Source organism: Saimiri boliviensis, chromosome 17, assembly GCF_048565385.1.
Source record: "Saimiri boliviensis isolate mSaiBol1 chromosome 17, mSaiBol1.pri, whole genome shotgun sequence".
Taxonomy (NCBI): domain Eukaryota; kingdom Metazoa; phylum Chordata; class Mammalia; order Primates; family Cebidae; genus Saimiri; species Saimiri boliviensis.
The window spans coordinates 42,390,257-42,411,437 of NC_133465.1; the positions used below are offsets into that span (position 1 = coordinate 42,390,257).

Consider the following 21,181-nt stretch of genomic DNA (forward strand, 5'->3'; position numbering starts at 1 on the left):
CACCTGTAGTCCCAGCTACTGGGATGAAGCAGAAAAATCGCTTGAACTCAGGAGGTGGAAGCTGCAGTGAGCCGAGATTGTGCCACTGCCCTCCAGACTGGCGACAGAGCAAGACTGCATCTCAAAGTAAAATAAATAATTTTAATTTTAAAAATAGGTCAGGCATAGTGGCTTGTGCCTGTAATCCCAGCACTGGACGACTGAGGTGGGTGGATCACCTGAGGTCAGGAGTTTGAGACCAGCCTGGCCAATATGGTAAAACCCTGTTTCTACTAAAAATACAAAAAATTGGCTGGTGTGGTGGCAGACGCCTATAATCCCAGCTACTCAGGTAGCTGAGGTTTGAGAATCACTTGAACCCAAGAGGCTGAGGTTGCAGTGAGCTGGTATCATGCCACTGCTCTCCAGCCTGGAGTGAGACTCTGACTCAAAAAACAAATAAATTAAAATAAAATAATTTTAATCTAGTTTAGAATACTGGATTTCTAAAATTTGAACACCTTCCAAAAAAAGATTAAATATCTCTTTAATAATCATTTATATTGATTGCATGTTGAAATAATTTGTTATATACTGGGTTAAGTATCTTTAAAATTAATATGTTTCTTTTTTTAATATGGCTCACAGAAAATAAAAACTTACACACATGGCTTACACTGCATTTCTATCAGACAGTGCTGGGTACTGTGCTACAGTACTGAGCATACAGTGATAGGCATGGTCCCTGCTTTCATGGGGTTAACAGTGCAGCAGAGGACCTGGTTTGATTTGGTTTGGTTTGGTTTGATGTAAGAGAATAGACAAAGCTAAATTGGGAGTGAGGGAGGGCTGTTCACCAGACCCCTTCAGAAGTAGGTGATTCTGCCGACTCTTCAACAAGAGGGTTCCATGTGGCTGACACCAGAGTAGAAGCCCCCTCCCAAAGCTGGCCCCTCTCCCAACTTGTCCCTCCCATCTGGAAGTTGCCCTAAGGTGCCAACCTCTGCCTTTTCCAGAAAATCACTACTGACTCAGTCCTTAGTCCCCTCCCCGCCTCCTTACCCCTACAGGGTGGAGAAGTGGTGAAAAAAAATTGTCCAAGAAAACTTCTGAAGGGGGCGGACCTGGCACGCTTCAGGCATGGCAGTAGCGGAGAAAGAAGGCGGGGGCGGGGAAGGGAGGAGGAGCTGGCCGAAAGCCCAGGGCTCTGTGCCAGGCTGATCCAGAGGCAGGGCAGCCAGACAGGCGGGAGGACAGGCAGGCGGGCAGGCTGTCGGGTGGCAGGCTGGCAGGGGTAGGGGCCAGAAAACATTGACCTACTGGGAGATGTGGGACTGGGCAGAGCAGATGCCACCATCACAAAGAAAGCCAGAGTATGAGAGGACTGGAAGGCAAGGACACCACTGGAATGCAACTGTCGCCCTATGAGCAAGGTCTTTTAATGTATGTGGCATACATGCACTGCCTCCTTCCTATATTACTTGTTGGGGAAAAGTAGGAAGGAAAAGCAGGTCACCAAGAGCTACTCTGGGCTGAACCCTTCTTCCCACTCTGGAAGGCTCTTCCACCTATATTTAGGGGAGACAAGGGAATCACTCAACTTACATAAGGACAGACACAGAGAATCACTCAGCCTATATGACCACAGACATGACCACAGACCATGCAATACACACATCTTAACCTGTCACCAAGAAGTTCCAGTTGAAAAACATAAGATTCATACACTGAGGCAGAAGGGAAAGGGGGTAAGCCTCTGAAGCCTGAAAGGATGGGAAACAGTCACCCTCATTTCACAGATGGAGAAACTGAGGCTCAGAGAAGGATATCAACTTGCCAACTTGGAGGCAAGACTCGTAGGCTGCTTGTGCTCACTGCACCAAACTGCACTACTTTCTCTCTGAAGACAAGTGTTAATACAGCAGAAGCCTGAACAGCCCCGACGTCAGGAGCAGGAAAAGTGCCCATATTCTGTATGGTTAAGTGCGTGCCAACTGGCTTTTACTGCATGCGGCTCTAATTTGGGCAGGGGATTTCACTCGCAGAAGAGCTAAGTGCCCTATAATACGGCTGGATGACTTTCAGGGAGATTTGTTAACAGGGTGAAAGGGTGCTCACCAAAAATTCCTACCACACAAAATGTCATCTTGGTCTCAGGGAGGAAGGAAGCAGCTTGTGGAAGGTGCTAAGTGGCAGTGGGGTCAAGCCAACCTCAGCATGAATACTTTGCTCAATTCGCCTGTCTCAGAAACAGTTTGACAAGAAACCCATCTGAGCAGCCGGCGGTGAGTAGGCCAAAACAGAAGCTCCGGGACAGCCCAGCTCTTTCCAGACAAATTCCACATCAGCCTGGGCCACCTGCCACCCTCTACCCAACCTTGAGTGGCTCCCAAAGGGGAGCTGGTCATGTAGGAGCACAGAGAATGGGGGGCCCGAGGGGTGGACTGAGGGATATAGAGAAAAAACCATCAGGACAAACCTAAAGTGGGAGAACAAATGGAAAAGAGGTGACCCAACAGGAACTGTGCAACTGAGCCTTCCTGCTAGAAGCAGAGATGGAGAGGTCCCCTCAATGACATTACTCACCATCCTTCTCAGACTGGCAGTGGGAAGGGAAGAGTTTCCAGAATCTTCCCTGGAGGTCGGGAAGGTTACTAAGCTCACTAAGCTAGACAGAGGGAAAGGTGGCAGGGTGCAAGACCATCTGCAGCCTGGCCCGCCTCCCTGGAGATGATGGTTTAGCTCTCACCCCCGCTGGAGATGCCAGCCTCTCTCCAGAAAGCTTAAAAATCACACACTCATGGCCGGGCACGGTGGTGTCTGCCTATAACCTCAGCACTTTGGGAGGCCAAAGTGGGCAGATCCCTTGAGGTCAGGAGTTGGAGACCAGCCTGGCCAACATGGTGAAAGCCCGTCTCTACCAAAAATACAAAAACTAGCCAGGTGTGGTGGCGGACGCCTGTCATCCCCGCTACTCGGGAGGCTGAGGCAGAAGAAGCGCTTGAACCCAGGAGGCGGAGGCTGCAGTGCACCAAGATGGGGCCACCGCACTCCAGCCTGGGCGACACGGCGCACGCTCGGGCCCTTGGGGGCTCAGAGGCCCGGCCGAGGATGGAGCTGGTGCCCAGGGGAAGGCGTCATGAGAGGTGCCTTGGAAAGAGGCAGAGTCCCGCTCTCTCCTCCGGAGGGAACAACGGAGGTGGCCCTCTCAGAAGCCAAGAGGAAACCAGACCAGCCTCCAAAGCAGTCCCACCTCGGCAGCTTCCCACCGCCGCGTGAGAAGGACCCAGCGGGCCTCTGGGTGCTCCTCAGGGGCCTTAATGACCCCTGGCGAGGATGGGCAAGCATCTGGGCACCAGCCCCACAAGCGTGTGCGTGCCCGTTAGCGGCCAGCGCGGCGCAGGAGCCCTCCGGGATCAGGCATCCGCGTCTCCCCTGGCCGGCAACAAGGACCTGCTGGTGGGAGACGGGCGCCACTGCCGGCTTCCTCCGGGCGTGTCTCCCCGGCGCGGCCCCGCGTGGCCCTCCTTCCCCGCGAGCGCCCTCTCTGCGGAGCTCTTCCTCCCCGGGGCTCCCCGCGGCCCAGAATGCCCTACCACCACGGAGGCTGTGGGACGGCTGCCTTCCAGGATGGTTCCCGCCTATCCTTGACCGGGAGGACAGGCGGCTCCTCAAGAGCCAAGAGGACCCAGGCGGAGAACAAACACCATGGCGGAGCCGGGAAGGCGCAGCAGAGCGGGCCACTGAGGGGGACAGCGACTGGGGGGCGGAGACAGACGGGGGGTCTGAGGGGAAGACTGGGGGGAGAACCACTGAGGGGGACGGGGGCTGCGGGGAGACTGAGGGGAGACTGAGGGGGACGGGGGCTGAGGGGAGACTGAGGGGGACGGGGGCTGAGGGGAGACTGAGGGGAGACTGAGGGGGACGGGGGCTGCGGGGAGACTGAGGGGAGACTGAGGGGAGACTGAGGGGGACGGGGGCTGCGGGGAGACTGAGGGGAGACTGAGGGGGACGGGGGCTGAGGGGAGACTGAGGGGGACGGGGGCTGAGGGGAGACTGAGGGGAGACTGAGGGGAGACTGAGGGGGACGGGGGCTGCGGGGAGACTGAGGGGAGACTGAGGGGAGACTGAGGGGGACGGGGGCTGAGGGGAGACTGAGGGGAGACTGAGGGGAGACTGAGGGGGACGGGGGCTGAGGGGAGACTGAGGCGGACGGGGGCTGAGGGGAGACTGAGGCGGACGGGGGCTGAGGGGAGACTGAGGGGGACGGGGGCTGCGGGGAGACTGAGGCGGACGGGGGCTGAGGGGAGACTGAGGGGGACGGGGGCTGAGGGGAGACTGAGGCGGACGGGGGCTGAGGGGAGGCTGAGGGGAGACTGAGGGGAGACTGAGGGGAGACTGAGGGGAGACTGAGGGGAGACTGAGGCGGACGGGGGCTGCGGGGAGACTGAGGGGACGGGGGCTGAGGGGAGACTGAGGGGAGACTGAGGCGGACGGGGGCTGCGGGGACAAGCACTGAGGGGACGGGGCCTGGGAAGGGCGGCGGCAGCTGAGGCGGGGGAGGGGCGCCCTGGTGAGCGGGCAATGGAGACGGCGCAGCTGAGGGGCGGGCCGTCCCCGCCTGTGCCCAAGCTGCTCCCTCCCCAGCCCCTCTCACCTAACCCCGGAAGCTGAGCACTCGCCCTTCCACCTCAGCCTCTGGGTGGGCTGAGGCCGCAGCGCGCAAGGAGGGGGACAGAGCAGCCCCCAGCCCCGCCGCCACACGGCTCCGGTCTCGAATGTTCTACCGCCAGAGCCCCCGGGCGCCCCGACTCCGCTCGCTCCAAACCTGTCCCGCGGAGCCCAGCGGCCCAAGGCTACCCGCCCTGGGCCCCGAGGGGGAGGGGACCCGCGGCAGGGGCTGCGGGGTGGGGGTGGGGACCAGGACTTTGCCCTTTGTCTCTCTCCAGAGCCACCGGCCATCGAAACCCGACCTCGTGGCGAAGCCAGGCAGCCGGCGAGGGGCCGGCTCCCCCTCCGGGGTCCCTCAGTAAACCCAGAGCCGGCCTCCCCGTGGTCAGGGCTGTGACGGAGGTGGTCCTGTGGGGGAGGGGGCTTCCCGCCGGCGCCAGGCCTGCAAGCATTTAAGTGGCAGCCGGTTGGGGGTGGGGAGCCGGGGAGAGGCTGGAAGTGGGGCCGCGGAGGCTTGAGGGGAGAAAACGGCAGGACGGGGCGGGAGGCCTCCCACTGAGAGGCCGGGCACCGAGGCCTGGGAGCAGGGTGGGGCCGCAGAGGAAAAAGAACACCCTCCTCCCGGGCGCGTCCCCACGGAAGGCCTTCCGGGAAGCTCCACGGCCAAGCCGCGGTGGAAGTCACACTCGCCCCCATGCAGAGTACGACGTTTGTTTTGGGGGTGACAATGACCTTTCGGCCCTTTAGGGGTGTCATTAATGAATGATTTCTTGGTCACTCACCTTTGCATGGTGCTTTGGAGTTCACAAAGCACTTCTTGATGCCCACACTATGAACCTGGAACTACCACAAGTTGAGCCTCTCAACAACCTGGGGAGACTGAGAATATTGCTACTTCCGTTCTGCTGGTCAGAAAACGGGCTCAGAGAGGTCACGGTGACACTGGCCAGTAAGTGTCACTACACTGTGCAGCCTGTTCCTGCTTGCCAGGAAAAAAAAAAAAGGTAACTGGGTTACTGTTTTTTTAGAAACTAAATGTATGAAACCAGGCTCTGTGGCTGGTACCGGTAAACCCAACACTCTGGAAGACTCAGGCTCTCCCTTGAGCTCTGGAAGTCAAGGTTGCAATAAGCTGTGATTGTGCCACCGCACTCCACCCTGGCGACAAAAGGAGATCCTGTCTAAAGAAAGAAAAAAGAAACTAACATGGATGAACTATGAATTATGATTCTGTAGACCTGTATGTAACAAAGGTCAACTCTTTGTCCCTTCCTGCTGGGAGTGGGGGGGAGGGGGAGGAGGGGAAGAGAAGCATCTCAATTCCTGCCCTTCCCCCCCAAGCTCCCATTTTCCCCTGGGTTGAACTCAAACAAAAGGGGGGTGGGGATCAGCCAAAAGCTCCAGCCCTTGGTACCTTCCAGAAGCGTCAAAGGATGGAGGTTCCTAGCACTTAAAATACTAATTCCACTTATTTTATGAGGCTTCTGGAGATAGGGAGGACCCTCTCAGTGCATTATTTCATTCCAACAGAATAACCACTTCCCATCGTAGCTGCCCAGACAAGGGGAGAAAATTTGGACCCATCCATCTCAATTTTCTTCAAACAGCCTGGCACAGTAGGTCATGCCTGTTAATCCCAGGACTTTGGGAGGCCAAGAAGGGCAGATCACCTGAGATCAGGAGTTCAAGACCAGCCTGGCCAACACGGCAAAACCCCTTTCTCTACTAAAAATACAAAAATTTGCTAGGTGTGGTGGCATATACCTTTAGCTACTTGGAAGGCTGAGGCAGGAGAATCGCTTGAACCTGGGAGGCAGAGGTTGCAGTGAGCCAAGATTGCACCACTGCACTCTGCCCTGGGTGACAAAGGGAGACTCCATCTCCCAAAAAAAAAAAAAAAGTTTACTTCAACCATTCAAGATAATCTGAAAATCTCAACAGTGACAGGAAAATACAATGCAAGGTATGTATGAAATGCCTGGGGAGGATGGAGGCTCAGAGCAAAGAGAAATTTTATCTGCTAAGCTTATGCCCCACCCTCTAGCCCCTGCAAAAAAAAAAAAAAAAAAAAAAAAAACTCAAGAAAACCTCAACCTCATTTTTTTTTTTTAAGAGACAGGGTCTTATTCTGTTGCCCAGGCTGGAGTGCAGTGGCACCATCATAGCTCATAGCTCATTATAACCTGAAACACCAGGGCTCATGCAGCCTTCCTGCCTCAACCTCCTGAGTTCCCACCTTCTAAGAGAGCTCAGCTTTGAAAAAGAAATGCCTGGATTTGAAATCCCAGCACTCTTACTTACTGACGGTGTGACCTTAGTTCAGATTATTCTGTAGAATGAAGATAATACCTTCAGAGTTCTTTGGGGAATTCGGTGAAGTAACTGAGCCGAGTAGATACTTCACAAATGCTCCTGTAATTGTAGTAGAAACTCATCTTTTGACCCTCATCGCCTCGAATTGCTCAGAAGCACAGATGCTCAATAAGGGAAGTAAACAGGAGTGGCTGCCCTACCTACTGAGAGCCTCATTTCTGTGAATCCTCACTGAATGCCTCCTTCTTCTAGGTGAATGAAGGTCTGCCCACAAACAGCTCCCAGTCTATCCACAGAGTCTCACTGTGTCACACGGGTTGTAGTGCAGTGGCACAACCTCGGCTCACTGCAACCTCCACCTCCCGGGTTCAAGCGATTCTCCTGCCTCAGCCTCCCAAGTAGCTTGGATTACAGGCGCTTGCCACCACGCCCAGCTAGTTTTTATATTTTTAGTAGAGACGGGGTTTCAATGTTACCCAGGCTACTCCACAAAGCTCTTCTTAATCTACTCCTCTATTTTTTCTGCCTAGCCTCCAAAACCCAGTTTAGCTCTAAGCCTCCCTCTTCTATTTTCGTTCCTGAGGTTGTGTGCCTCACATTTTAGTGCATGGACTCCTGGACTCTGTACTCTCAGCTTTTCCTGGATTTAAAGTGAAAATGCTGGAGGGCAGAGACATAGAGCCTTGTACCTCCCTCTTTTGGGAGTCCTCTCCACCTCTATGTCTCACTTCCCCACCTGAAAAAGACCCAATAAATGCTAAATAAAAACTCAGTAAATAATCAGTATTTAATTCAGAAGAGGGGACACACAAAGGCTTCTATTTTCTTTAGGATGAACAGGTAACCACCATGTGGGAAAAAGTAAAACTGACAATGGTTTTAAAATGGCCATTTTTTTGAATCCCAGCACTACCACTTACTGCAAATGACCAGAGGAAAAGAGGAATGGGTAAGTTGTTATTTAATGGGTAGAGAGTTGCAGTTTTGCAAGAGGAAGAGTTCTAGAGATAGATGGTGATGGTTGCACAACAATGTGAATGTTTTTTGTGGGGTTTTTTTGTTTTGTTTTGTTTTGTTTTGTTTTGTTTTTGAGACAGAGTCTCACTCTGTTGCCCAGGCTGGAGTGCAGTGGTGCAATCTCGGCTCACTGCAACCTCCAGCTCCCAAGTTCAAGCAATTCTCCTGCCTCAGCCTCCTGGGTAGCTGGGATTATAGGTGCATGCCACCACACCCTGCTAATTTTGTATTTTTAGTAGAGACAGGGTTTCACCATTTTGGCTAGGCTGGTCTCGAACTCAGCCTCCCAAAGTTCTGGGATTACAGGTGCGAGTCATTGCTCTCAGCCATGAATGATTTTAATGTCACTAAACTATATACTTAAAAATGGCTAACCTTTTTGTGTATTTTATAATTTAAAATGATTTGTTGTTGCTGCTGTTTTTAAGATAGAGTTTCGGCTGGGCGCGGTGGCTCAAGCCTGTAATCCCAGCACTTTGGGAGGCCGAGGCGGGTGGATCACGAGGTCAAGAGATCGAGACCATCCTGGTCAACATGGTGAAACCCCGTCTCTACTAAAAATACAAAAATTAGCTGGGCATGGTGGTGCGTGCCTGTAATCCCAGCTACTCAGGAGGCTGAGGCAGGAGAATTGCCTGAACCCAGGAGGCGGAGGTTGCGGTGAGCCGAGACCACACCATTGCACTACAGCCTGGGTAACAAGGGCAAAACTCCGTCTCAAAAAAAAAAAAAAAGAAAAGAAAAAGAAAAGAAAAAAAGGCAGAAATTCATGAAATTGAAAAAAAAAAAAAAAAAAGAAACAGAAAACCGAAAAGAAAAAGAGAAAAGCAATGAAACAAGGAGCTAATTATTTGAAAAGATGAATAGATGAATACATTAGAGGTACCAATCTTTGCAGCAATATGCAAGCTATCACAGAAGCCTGTAGCATCTTGTTAAATGTTTTCTCCCATGGCTTTTCATTGTAAATATCTTTTTTTTTTTTTTTTTTTTGAGACGGAGTTTCGCTCTTGTTACCCAGGCTGGAGTGAAATGGCGCGATCTCGGCTCACCGCAACCTCCGCCTCCTGGATGCAGGCAATTCTCCTGTCTCAGCCTCCTGAGTAGCTGGGATTACAGGCATGCACCACCATGCCCAGCTAATTTTTTGTATTTTTAGTAGAGACGGGGTTTCACTATGTTGATCAGGATGGTCTCGATCTTTTGACCTCGTGATCCACCCGCCTCGGCCTCCCAAAGTGCTGAGATTACAGGCTTGAGCCACCGCGCCCGGCCGTAAATATCTATTTTTAAGTTATTTTGCAACCAGCTAGTGACTGAGTGGCAAGGACCCTACACACACTCCCAGGCTACAGGTTGCTAACCATGGGGTTCTGACAGACATCATTCCTCTTCTAGTTAGAAGTTTAAAGGAAACTATTCATTCAAGGTGGCCAGCAAGAGGGGCAAGAGCAGAGTGGAACAAAGATTATCTCACAGAAATATTAGGTTTGTGATGATCATTCTGTTCCACCTCCTGCCTACACCCAGAGCTCATTCAGGACAGAAATCACTCCACTCTATTCCAGAAAGCCAACAGCAGCAGCAGCATATCTTAACCAAATGGTAATAATATAGACAGGAAGAAAATCCTATACATGCTCTCAGTCTGCTAGATTTTAAATAAGTTTAAATAAGTTGCAGGAAGACTCTTAACCAGAGTACATTCTTCCGAATCTAGCTGATTCCTCAGCCAACATCCTAGTACTTCTAGTCCTTGTTTGGAATACACTGGCTGCAGCCGCGAACAGCCATGTCTCTCTGTAAAGAATTATCTTTGCCCTTTAATTTACTTTTTTTACTTATTTTTTTCCCCGGAGATGCACCCAGGCTGAAGTACACTGGCGCCATCTCTGCTCACTGCTACCTCCACCTACTGGGTTCAAGGGATTTTCCTGCCTCAGCCTCCAGGGTAGCTGGGATTATAGGCGCCAGCCACCACGCCCAGCTACTTTTTGTATTTTTAGTGGACACGGGGTTTCACCATGTTGGTCAGGCTGGTCTCAAACTCCTGACCTCAGGTGATCCACCAGCCTCGACCTCCCAAAGTGCTGGGATTACAGGCGTGAGTCACTGTACCCGGCCTGCCCTTTAATTTAGAACTTCATCTCCAAATCCTGCCAAAGCAACTGGTCTCTATTACAGTTGGAGTTCTCCTCCCAAGTAACTTAGAGACCTTAAGGAGGAAGTAGAATAAATATTTCGAACTTTGAATAGACATCCTCAACAAGTTTCCTCCACCCAACAGCTCCCATTTCAGTTCCTGTCTCCCCTCATTTTCTCCTCCTCAGAGTCCCTAATGGAAAGTTGACGAGCCCCAAGGGATCCCAAATGCCACCCCAGAAAAGAGGCAACACACATCATTCTGCATAAACTAATTGTAAAATCCTTTATAGTAACTGATTAAAGTCACAAGCCTGTTAAAACACTGAAAACCACATCCGGATGGGAAGCCCTTTTCCTCCCCATCCCAGTAAGAAGGTTCAATTCTTATTCCCAGGGCTGGGGCTGTAGACATGTGTGTATGTATGTGTATGCACCCATCCATGTGCCTGAATTACCGCACACAGCCTTTTAGCAGAGGGCTGAAATGAAGAAATGGGAATAAAGGTGGGTTCTGAGTGCATCTTTGGGGACTGGTTCCAGACCAAGGAACAAGGGAGAGAATGTGAGTACGTTACAGGGGCAGAAGAAGTAGGGATCAATGTATGCAGTCACCCCCTGGGCATCTAGGGATTCCCAGTTTCTGAATGCCTACTTTGTTAGCTTACCAAGAACAGGAAAGGAAGCCATCCCAGCAGATGGGGGAGGCTGCTCTCATTTCCTCCTTCCTCAGACCCCCAAGAGGATCCAAACAGTCACCTTCATCCTGAATTCTTACAGCACCTACCTTATATGCAGAGTTAGGGTAATTCCCCTCTCACTGATGTCCCTACTCTACATGCACCTTTGACAGTAGCACTAAAGTGTGAAGTTTCAGCTAGGAACCTGGACCAAGTTCAGGGCATAAATGATAACAGAATAAATGGCCCATTTCCCCTAATGAACAATTAGTAGCATTATCCTCCATGCTTGCCTCATCTCTCCTTTTGTCTCAGAGAATGTACTGAGGGAATCCATAATCTAGGGACTCTGTGAGGTTGCCCTGGTGAGCTTCATCTCTCTCCACTAAGAGATGGCTTTTCCTTTCAACATATAGGTGGAGTTACCAAAGTACCCTACGCACAGATCCATCACTGTTTATCCATCACTGTTTCTAGTGCCTTAGATATATACCCCAAGCTGAAACACACACTGTTCAAAAACAACCTCTCATGGACACATTTTTGGGCATCTGTACACTTGATCAGTTCTAATACTCACGGAGCTAACCACAGCTTTATGGGGCAGGGTAGCATAGAACTGTAAAGCTTCAAAGGAGGATAAACAATGGCTAGGGCAGGAAGGAGAGAAGTCAATATCTACAACAAAATAATAACAATAGGAGCTACTGTGTACTACTATTAGGATCACTTCTTTACAGTTACAGAAATTGAGCTCAAGATTTTAAACAGTGAATTCTCCTGGGAAGACCTTTCCTCCAAACCCCTGCAAAGGATGAGTGGGGGACCTAGAGTAGGTCATTAAGATTCTAATAGCTGGCCGGGCACGGTGGCTCAAGCCTGTAATCCCAGCACTTTGGGAGGCCGAGGCGGGTGGATCACGAGGTCGAAAGATCAAGACCATCCTGGTCAACATGGTGAAACCCCGTCTCTACTAAAAATACAAAAAAAAAAAAAAAACTAGCTGGGCGTGGTGGTGCATGCCTGTAATCCCAGCTACTTAGGAGGCTGAGGCAGGAGAATTGCCTGAGCCCAGGAGGCGGAGGTTGCGGTGAGCCGAGATCGCGCCATTGCACTCCAGCCTGGGTAACAAGAGCGAAACTCCGTCTCAAAAAAAAAAAAAAAAAAGATTCTAATAGCACTTCTTCCTTCCTGAAGCCTTAAGAATTTGGAATTGGCCGGGCGCGGTGGCTCAAGCCTGTAATCCCAGCACTTTGGGAGGCCGAGGCGGGTGGATCACGAGGTCGAGAGATCGAGACCATCCTGGTCAACGTGGTGAAACCCCGTCTCTACTAAAAATACAAAAAACTAGCTGGGCGTGGTGGCGCGTGCCTGTAATCCCAGCTACTTAGGAAGCTGAGGCAGGAGAATTGCCTGAGCCCAGGAGGCGGAGGTTGCGGTGAGCCGAGATCGCGCCATTGCACTCCAGCCTGGGTAACAAGAGCGAAACTCCGTCTCAAAAAAAAAAAAAAAAAAAAAAAAAGAATTTGGAATTATTCCTTTCCTCCTCATTCCTCTTTGCTAAAGAGCTCAGACCACACAAACAACCATTACACATGTATTTCTGAATTCTCTGATGTCTCCACTTAAAGATCCTAACTATATCCAATCAACTAAACTAAACTATCCAATCAAATTTCACTCAGACTTATTATTTTCCAATTCAAGTGGCCAAAACATCTGAATGAGTGATTGAGTTGGTTTTTGTTTTTGTTGAGACACAGTCTCTCTGTTGCCCAGGCTGGAGTGCAGTGGTGTGATCTCAGCTCACTGCAACCTCCACCTCCCAGGTTCAAGCAATTCTCCTGCCTCAGCCTCCTGAGTAGCCAACAGGCTTGCACCACTACACCTGGCTAATTTTTAGTAGAGATGGGGTTTCACCATGTTGGCCAGGCTGGTCTTGAACTCCTGACCTCATGCAACCTGCCTGCCTCATGCAACCTGCCTGCCTCCACCTCCAGAAGTGCTATAATTGCAGGTGTGAGCCACCGTGCCTGGCCTGAATGAGTGATTGATTAACTAAAATTAATTCAAATTTTAATTTCAAGTTATCCTTAACCCTCTTTCTGTGTGTGTGGGTGGGGTGGCATGGGTAGGATCCCTTAACCCTCTTTTCCTAAGGAAATGTAGAAAGGATTAACTAGAGTCCACTAACCAGACATGGTAGAAAGGGAAAGAGAAAACTGAGAGCTTCCCCTCTTCTCCTGCCTCCTCTATTATGGGATTTTTGTCCACAGCCCTCCTCTAAACATAAGCAAAATTTACCAGCCATCCCATATCAGACACATCCTTTATGTGCCTTCCAGCCACCAAAATGCCACTTGTCTAATAACCAGACTTGTCCTAAGGGGTATCGAAAATATCTGCACAATCCACTCAAAACTTCTTTTAGTCATCTAGCTGTTTGCTCTGTATTTCATTCAAAAGCAGTTTGCTTATGACCAGCCATGCTCCTGGGAGCCTGGACTTCTGCAAAAGAACTGCATTTGTGATCGTGTTTGTTCTGCCAGTTACATTTCAGGGTGTTGCAATCAGTTTTTTTCCAACTGTATTAAAAGTATGAGGTCCAGATCTACTTTTCTGTGATTTACCTGTAATCGACACGTATTTTATGTCAGTCAACTGTGTTTAGGGCAGAAGCTTGCTCCAGCCTGTTGTATTATTGCAAACCTACTGTGCTGCAAGGTAGGAAGCAGGGCTTACAAAGCTGGCTCTGCAATAAACTTCAATAATAGGATGACCACCCCCTTCTATCCACTATTAAGTACACAGTCCCCTCTGATCAAAATCTGAAGAGCCATCCAAGTCCTCTTAGTAGAATGAAGTCACTACCTGGGAACTAAACAGCTTTCTGTTGGCATTGCCTCCTTGCAATGGTGTGTATCAAGTGTTATCTTACAGGATCATTTTTAACCAAATCAAACTATCAATAACCAAATGAGCATACACTTTCTTGAGTACAGGTTTGAGACTTTTCCTTCCAGTTTTTGTTTTAACAGGCATTTAAAAAGGTATCGGGGAGAAGAGGAAAGGTGGAAATGGATGGGGTGTAAAACTTTTAATACTAACATGGAATCAGACGCTGGCTGAGACCCTGAGAAAGACCCTCAGATCCTTGCCAGTGGCCAACTGGAAGGCCTGTTGTCTCTCTTTTACAAGATAAACAAAATCCATGGATAGAACCTCTGACTATTACCGCCTCTGTTATTGTTTCGGTCAGCCTTCAGAACCTGTGGACAGACACAAACTGCTCATTTTGTAAAGATTGCTGGTTACTTAAATTGACACTTAACTCTTTAAGGTTCTATTCACAACCCAAGACCCCAGCTACTGGGAGCGAGCAACAGCTACTTGCACCTCTATTTTCTCTCCAACTCTCATACTATTTTCCTTTTACCCACTCCTCTCTCTCCTTGCCCCTTTTCACTTCACATTTACCCACTGGCTTTTTGCACCTTAAAATGGAGAGCTCGAGGCAGCCCGGGTGCTAGAAAGGGTCTACAGCCCACAAGCCGGGGGGGGGAGGCGGGGTGGCCTTCTCGTGGGGTATCTGCTGCGAGGTTTGCAATCCAGGGGTTCCCAGGACTAAGGCGTGCCACAAACAGCCTGGGATCTCCCGGGGTCTCAGGGATCTGGGAGGGGAAGTCCTCCTCGGAGACCCAGGCCAGCGGATGTTCTCGGTCAGGAGCTCGTTAAGAGAAGGCAGGTGGGCAGCCCCACCTCAGAGCGAGCCAAGCCGAGATTGCCGGGGCTGGGGCTGGGGCTGGGGCTGGGGCTGGGGCTGGCGCGGGCGGGGAAGGTTAGAGCCGCCGGGCAGGGGCTAGCGCTCCAGGAAGAGCCTCCAGCGCGGCTGAGACTTTCTCTCTCTCTTTTTTTTTTTTTAAAAGGGGAAGGGAAGGCAGGCAACTCCAAAAGCAAATATAGCTTTGCCCTGCCGCTAAGTCTACCGCCCGTCTCCGACCCCTCTCCCGGGAGTAACCGTGAGCCTCCAGTCGCTCCCCTTTAAAAGGGAAGCGGGAAATCCACCCAACCCCGTATCTCCCCTCCCTCCCTCTTTCCCTTCCCCCTCCCCGTCTGGAATTTCCAAGCCGGGACTAACTCGTCTGATTCTCCAATCTCCCCTGCTGCTTTTTTCCTCCCCTTTACTCTCCCTAACATTCCCATCCCAAATTCTAAGCTGCACGTTCTGGAAGACATTAGCCACATTTCAAGACTCTTTTAAAAGAGAATGGGGAACGAACATGACTTAATTTAAATTATAACAGCTGGGAAAAAATGTCCGTTCTTCAAATGCCTTTGGTTCATACATTAATTCTAACAACCCCATCAACACCACCACCACCACCACCATCACCAAGCCACACACAAAAATCAACAGATCTAACCAATAAATAACTCTTCACAAAACCTTTAAACTTCAACAAACAGCACTTGCTGTTCCCCACTTCTCACTCAACTAAATCAGACCTGAATCTTAAAATGTTTTAAAATTGTATACTCACTAGAGTATCTCAATAGTATCTTTGTCAACTGGCTGCTATACATTATAGTATAAATAAACTCTAAAAAAGGAAGCCTTAAAAGTACCCACACACATAGATTAAAATGATACATATTAAGGTAATTTTAAAAGATTATAAGCTCAGAACCTTTGAATCAAGATTCTTCCACTGCTAATGTCATGTATTTCGTCTCTGAAACATAATTAAGAAATTTTTTTTCCACCAAAAGCTGTGCCATTAAAACTTTACCTTTTGAACAGTTAACAATACTCTGAATAAATTAGTAATGGGAACTGCAATTCTTCCCCTTCTTTACTAAAAAGTTCTCCATCTGAGAAACCATTAGGGTAAAATTTTATCTTTTTAATTTGGGTCAGAAAATAAGGGGTTCTGGAAACCTGCAGTTCTTCCAAGGGACCGTAAACTAACACTGTCCTTAGGAAAGTCTCATCTTGAAATACTGACCACCCAAATAAGAATAGCTAAGGATTTCTACCAGCAGTGAAGGAAACATAATTTATGAATTTGTAAAGTTAGGTGGAAATTAAAATAGGTAAAGAACATACCCCAGTTTCCACCTTTCCTCCAAACAGTGCACAGAAACTTCAGATTCAACCATTTTTTTCACTTATGTAAAGCAAAAAACAAAAAATTCTAACCTATTAAGAAAATCTTTCTAAAAGGGTAAACAATTGTTTCTACTTCAAGCTTTCTTGAATAGTAGTCAGGTGTATCTTTTACCTTGTATGAGTTAAAAACTTTCTTTTTTATTTGGATACTAATCCATAATTACAACCATTAAAGTAAAAAGTGCTGGAAAACCCTCCCACTCTAGTAGTTTTCATTCCTTTGTTTTTTAACCCCTCTTCATTCATTTTCAGCCCCAAAGTACCAGGTGGGTTGTTGTTTTTTTCCTTAAGTGCAAATCCATTTCTGAAAGCAATTTTTAGGTTGTTTGGAAAACATTTAGTGATCCAATGAGTTCTTCAGTCCCTCAACAAATCATTTTGTTAAAATAAATTTAAAATATTTTGCCATTTATAAGATATCACTTCACAGATTTTTAAAGCTGCTAACTTCAAAAAATTAAACTGTAAAACTAGGAATCAAATTGCAACACTTTCTTTTCAGAGTTCTCAATATTATGAATGGCTTATAAAACTAATTGTTGTTTACTAGGTGGAAATCTAAGGGAAAGTTAGCCCACCTCATTTTAAGTCAACCTAGAGGAAAGGACCATTAATCTGCCTAAAGAAATCTTCAAACTTAGAATTCTTTAATGTGAACACATTTTACCTTAAAAAAAGAATTCAGTGCCTCTCTCTTATTGTTTTCTTAATTAACAGTAACACCTTTTATTTTGAGGACACCAGTTGACAGTGAATATGCTATCTTTAGGTCACATTCTTCTAGAAAAAGGCACACCAAAGTGGCAGGTATAACAAAGGTTTAATTCCCTTAAAATAAAGCAAATCATGTCTCAAAAGTAATCAAATCACACTAAAATGGTACCCCTTTACCTCAACTACTCCTAAGTCTCTCAGAATGAAACATACACAAGCCCTTTCCACAACTGTTTTTAATGCATTTGGTTTTTCTTTTGTCCCAGTATCTGACAGTGAACATATACAAATTCTCAACAAAAAAGCACAAATTGTTAACCAAATTCCAACACTAAGAGTGGGTTTGAGAAGGTGATCTCTGAGAAATTTAAGACCACCTCATTTAAAAAATTCAAGCTAATTGCTGTTTTCAGTTCAAATACAGTGTTCAGTCTGAGTCCTTAAAAAGGTACAAATTATATTTATCAAATAGATTCAAAGTGAGAACAAAATACATTAAGAGGTACTGCTATAGCATATCTTTTGTTTGATTTCCCCCTCTTAAAAAAAAAAAATTTAGTTGTTGGCTTTTATAAATTATCTTAGAAACTGAAATCATAATTCATTTGCAACTGAATGCCTCAAGAAAAGTTCATAAGGAAAATACAAGTATATATACACAAAGTATCATTTGTGTAGTTGTTCATTTTACTTAGAATGTGTTACTCATAATTAACTAGTTCCTGTTCTATACATCCATGAAATGATTGAAAAAGTCAGTAACAAACCTAACTGACGAAATACTTTCCAGACACAGACTAAAGACACACACCACAACATACTTCCTCAAAGACACAAAATGATAGAGCGAACTGACTTAATGACAACAAACTTTCTTTTTTAAATCCTGAGACTTCAAAAATTGATTCATTCTACAAAAATGAAATGCCTTCTCACCACCACCCAAAATAAAAAGCAAAGAAAACACAATTGACTCAATGTTTAGGCTAAAAAAATTATTTCAGGAAGGGGGAGAACACACAAAAGATCTAATTTAATATGAGTGTGGACAGATTTTTTTTTTTTTTTTTTTTTTACTCACAAACCCCCTCTCCCTTCCAACTCAAAAAAGAGCCCTCAGTAACGAATTTTGGAGGGAACAAGAAGAAGCCTAGAAATGGCTTAAAAGCAAGCAGATGGCTTGGGGAAAAAGATCCATAAATACAGGGCACCATGAAAATTAATATATAAATGTTTTGAGTTCCATTTCATCACGTTTTGCTATTTTTCTTGTTTTTCATTTTATTCCCTAAAATTTAATCCATCCTCAAGAGCAAAAGAAAAAATCCATATATTTTATAATTCTACTTATTCCGGATATTTTTCACCAACACTCAGCTTTCAGTTCAAATATTCATATCCTTCTCAATAAACCTGCTAGTGTCAGTGTATGTTCCTTAGTCACATCTCCAAAAAATGTTTTAAAATAACAAATAAGACTTATTTTCTTCCTTCCCATTTTATTGCCACTTTACTCCTAACTCTAATTGCCTTTCCAATAACACGGTATTTCAAGCATTTGAAGTTAAATCACAAGCTCTATAAACGTAGTAACAAGCCATATTGATCTATAGACACAATAGTTCCAAGTTACTTAAATATCAAGCTAAGCCACTAAATAGATCATTTCACATGAACTTTCGAGACCCTCTCAACAGCCCCCCGAAAAAAAGCAGTCACCACTCTCCACCTACCTACCCGGAAAAGGCCAGAGAGACTATTCTGAAATACACCAAGTTTTCAGCTGAAATAGGGGGTGGGGGTGAGGAGGATCAAAGATTTACTGGGGGTTGCTTTCCAACTAGGGACATGAAAGCAAACTCTACACTGTCAACATGTTTAAAGTCTGATTTGAGAAAGTAGAAAGACTGCCCGTATACTTCCCAGCCAGAGTTCAAGGAAATATTTCAAAGTTCAATGGAAGATTTGAAATCCACCATGAATTCTCAGTAAACATGATGGAGGTAACCCCATTTTGCTGAAGAGAGAGGATAGAGAGTATAGGGTATTGGAACACACACACACACACAGAGGGTATAGGGTATTGGAACACACACACACACACCCATTCATCCACGGAGTTCACACACACACACACACACACACACACACACACACCCATTCATCCACGGAGTTCTAGACCCTCCAAAGAGCCCCAGCTCACAGCCTCAACACAAAGCTCTCACCCCAGATGGTCCCCTTGTAACAATGGACTGAAAGAGTGGGGGTAGGGGGGCTCGAAAAGGATAGTACAGCCAAGGCATGTTCTTTGGAAAATCCAGTCGAGGAGGAGGAGGATGATGTGAGATGTGAGGGATTGGGGATGGGGAAGGGGAGGGTCCATGGGTAATAAAATCTTTGCTTGTTGCAGAAATATAAATAAAGTACAAGCAAAAGGGGATTTTTGGGGGGACAGGAAACTCATTCCACTCCGATTAGGGAGTAGAAGGGCAATCTACTTAAGAATTATGGTGTGGAAAGAGTGAGAAAAACAGAAAATGAGGCCTGCTACGAAGTTGCAGAAATCGCCATGAGTCTGAACTCTTCAAAGATTTTAAGGTTCCCCACAAAAAAACGGCCCCACAGCTTAAACAAACTCCACAAGGTTTCTCCTCTATTGATTTTCTTTCCCCTTTAATTCTAATTCTTTTAGCCCACCCCAGCCCCAACTTATTTTTTTTTTTTTACAAGCTGTAAACCACCCATTACAAGATCTTGGCCAATCTTCCCTCCCTGCCCCCAACATCCGGAGTTGGGGGTGGGAAGACCAGTAATGGGTTTCTTCCACTGGAGACGCTATGGACCCCTCAACACAGCTTCTCAGCACACCCCCGCGCCCCCCACCCCGAGAAAACAGCTCTTTCCTACCTTTGTTTTTTGGGCACCGAGTGTTCAATCTCTAGGCGTTTTCCTTGTAATTCTACTTTCCCTAAAAATTAAAAAAAAAAAAAAATTACTGTAAGAGTGTGAACAGGGGCTGGGGGTGGGAAGAGGAAGGGGAAAGACACCAGGGTAATTCAGGAGTTACTGGGATTTCGAGATCTTCCTAGGAATCCAGGCAGTGGCTTCCGTAGCAGGATGAGAAAAAGGCTGCTCTACGAATGGTGGAATCTATAAATTCGTTATTATTCATTTTTAAATTTTTGTTTTATGTAATCACTGAGGCTTGTGGAGTGGGTCGCTCTGGAAGCCCGATTTGGTAAAGGTGCGAGTCTATTTGTGTGGGTGCGCTGCTTATAGAGCTCCCAGATGTGGGGAGAAGGAGCCGGGAGAGAAAGGGCTCCCCATTCCACAGAAAGTGGGGCGGGGGACGGAGGCGTTATGCAGAACTAAACTTTATTTTTCTCTGTTGGCCAGAAAGAAAGGCTTCGGGCCGCGGAGCGGTCACCTGTCCGGGCTGGTTTGGGAAAGGGTGGACCTGGGGGAGCAGAGCCGGGCCCGGCGGGGAGGGTCCCTCGCGGCCACCGCGCGCGCCTCTCGGCCCAGCCTGGGCGTCTCGGGAAGCAGCATGGCGACCCGGCGCCGCCGCCGCCGCGCCACCCCGCTCACGCCCCACTTTCAAATCAAAATGGCTCAAGCCCCAGGCCCTGGGCGGGAGGCGGGACCCCCTTCCTTGCAAGTCCTGCTGGAGGGCTGCATTCCCCAGGCGAAGCGGCTAGATTGCCCGCGGTGCGTGGACCCTTTCCACGCCTGGAAAGGCCTAAGACTGAGGAAGGGGAGCCGAGGTTTTCCAGCTGGGGGGCCGTCCACTGGCGGATAAGGAGGGGCTGGACGTGGAAATAACGCCCAGCCCGGGGTCATCTCCATGTCCCTAAACCCACACCCCCCACTACTGCCATTGGGGGCTCCCGCCCCGTCGGTGGGGAGAAGGGATGGGGGAAGCCAGAGCTTCTTATCTCAGGCTAGGAGGAAATCCCGAATATTTCTGCGCGGGGGTTGGGGGGGGTGCAGAGCGAGGGAGGGGGCATCGAAGCGGGTAGGTCGAGGGTGGGTACGGAGGCCAAGCCCCGCAGGCCCGGGAAGAGAGGAGTTGGCGGGAGAGGAACCGGAAGGTGCGGGTCTCCGTTGTTCGGGGCTCCGGTTGTGGCTTTTCCGGGAGATGGCTGTGCTCTTACCGGAGAAAGTTTCGATGGCCTTCATTGCCCAGTGCTCGTCCGGGCAGTCCACGAAGGCGTAGCCGGATTTGACCAAGAACTGGCCGCTGTAGGAGATCTTGTGCTCCGCAAACACTTTCTCCAAGTCCGCGGGGGTCACGCTCTCGTTGAGGTTACCAATGTAAAGCTTGTTCATGGTGGCGGTCTCGGGGCAGGACGCGGTCCCGGGCAAGGCCGAACGAGCGGGCGCGGGCGGCGAGCCTCCTAGGCCAAGAAGCGGGGAGGCCGGCGGCAGGAGCCGCAAACTTTCTTTGCACCCCACCCCAGAAGTTGACCGGAGCCCAGGGCGGGGAAGGCGGCCT

General features: G+C 48.3%; 1 protein-coding gene across 1 annotated transcript in view; it reads right to left on the minus strand.

Moving 5' to 3' along the window:
• IGF2BP1 (insulin like growth factor 2 mRNA binding protein 1) overlaps window positions 1-21,040 on the minus strand; it is a 58,739-nt gene extending 37,699 nt beyond the window's left edge. Inside the window, exons 1-2 of the mRNA XM_003931240.3 lie at window positions 20,841-21,040; window positions 19,594-19,654 (exon numbers count right to left, since the gene is read on the minus strand). Coding sequence (XP_003931289.1) covers window positions 19,594-19,654; window positions 20,841-21,015 — 236 coding nt within the window. The 5' untranslated portion in view covers window positions 21,016-21,040. The remainder of the gene's footprint in view (window positions 1-19,593; window positions 19,655-20,840) is intronic.
• Window positions 21,041-21,181: the final 141 nt, after the last annotated feature.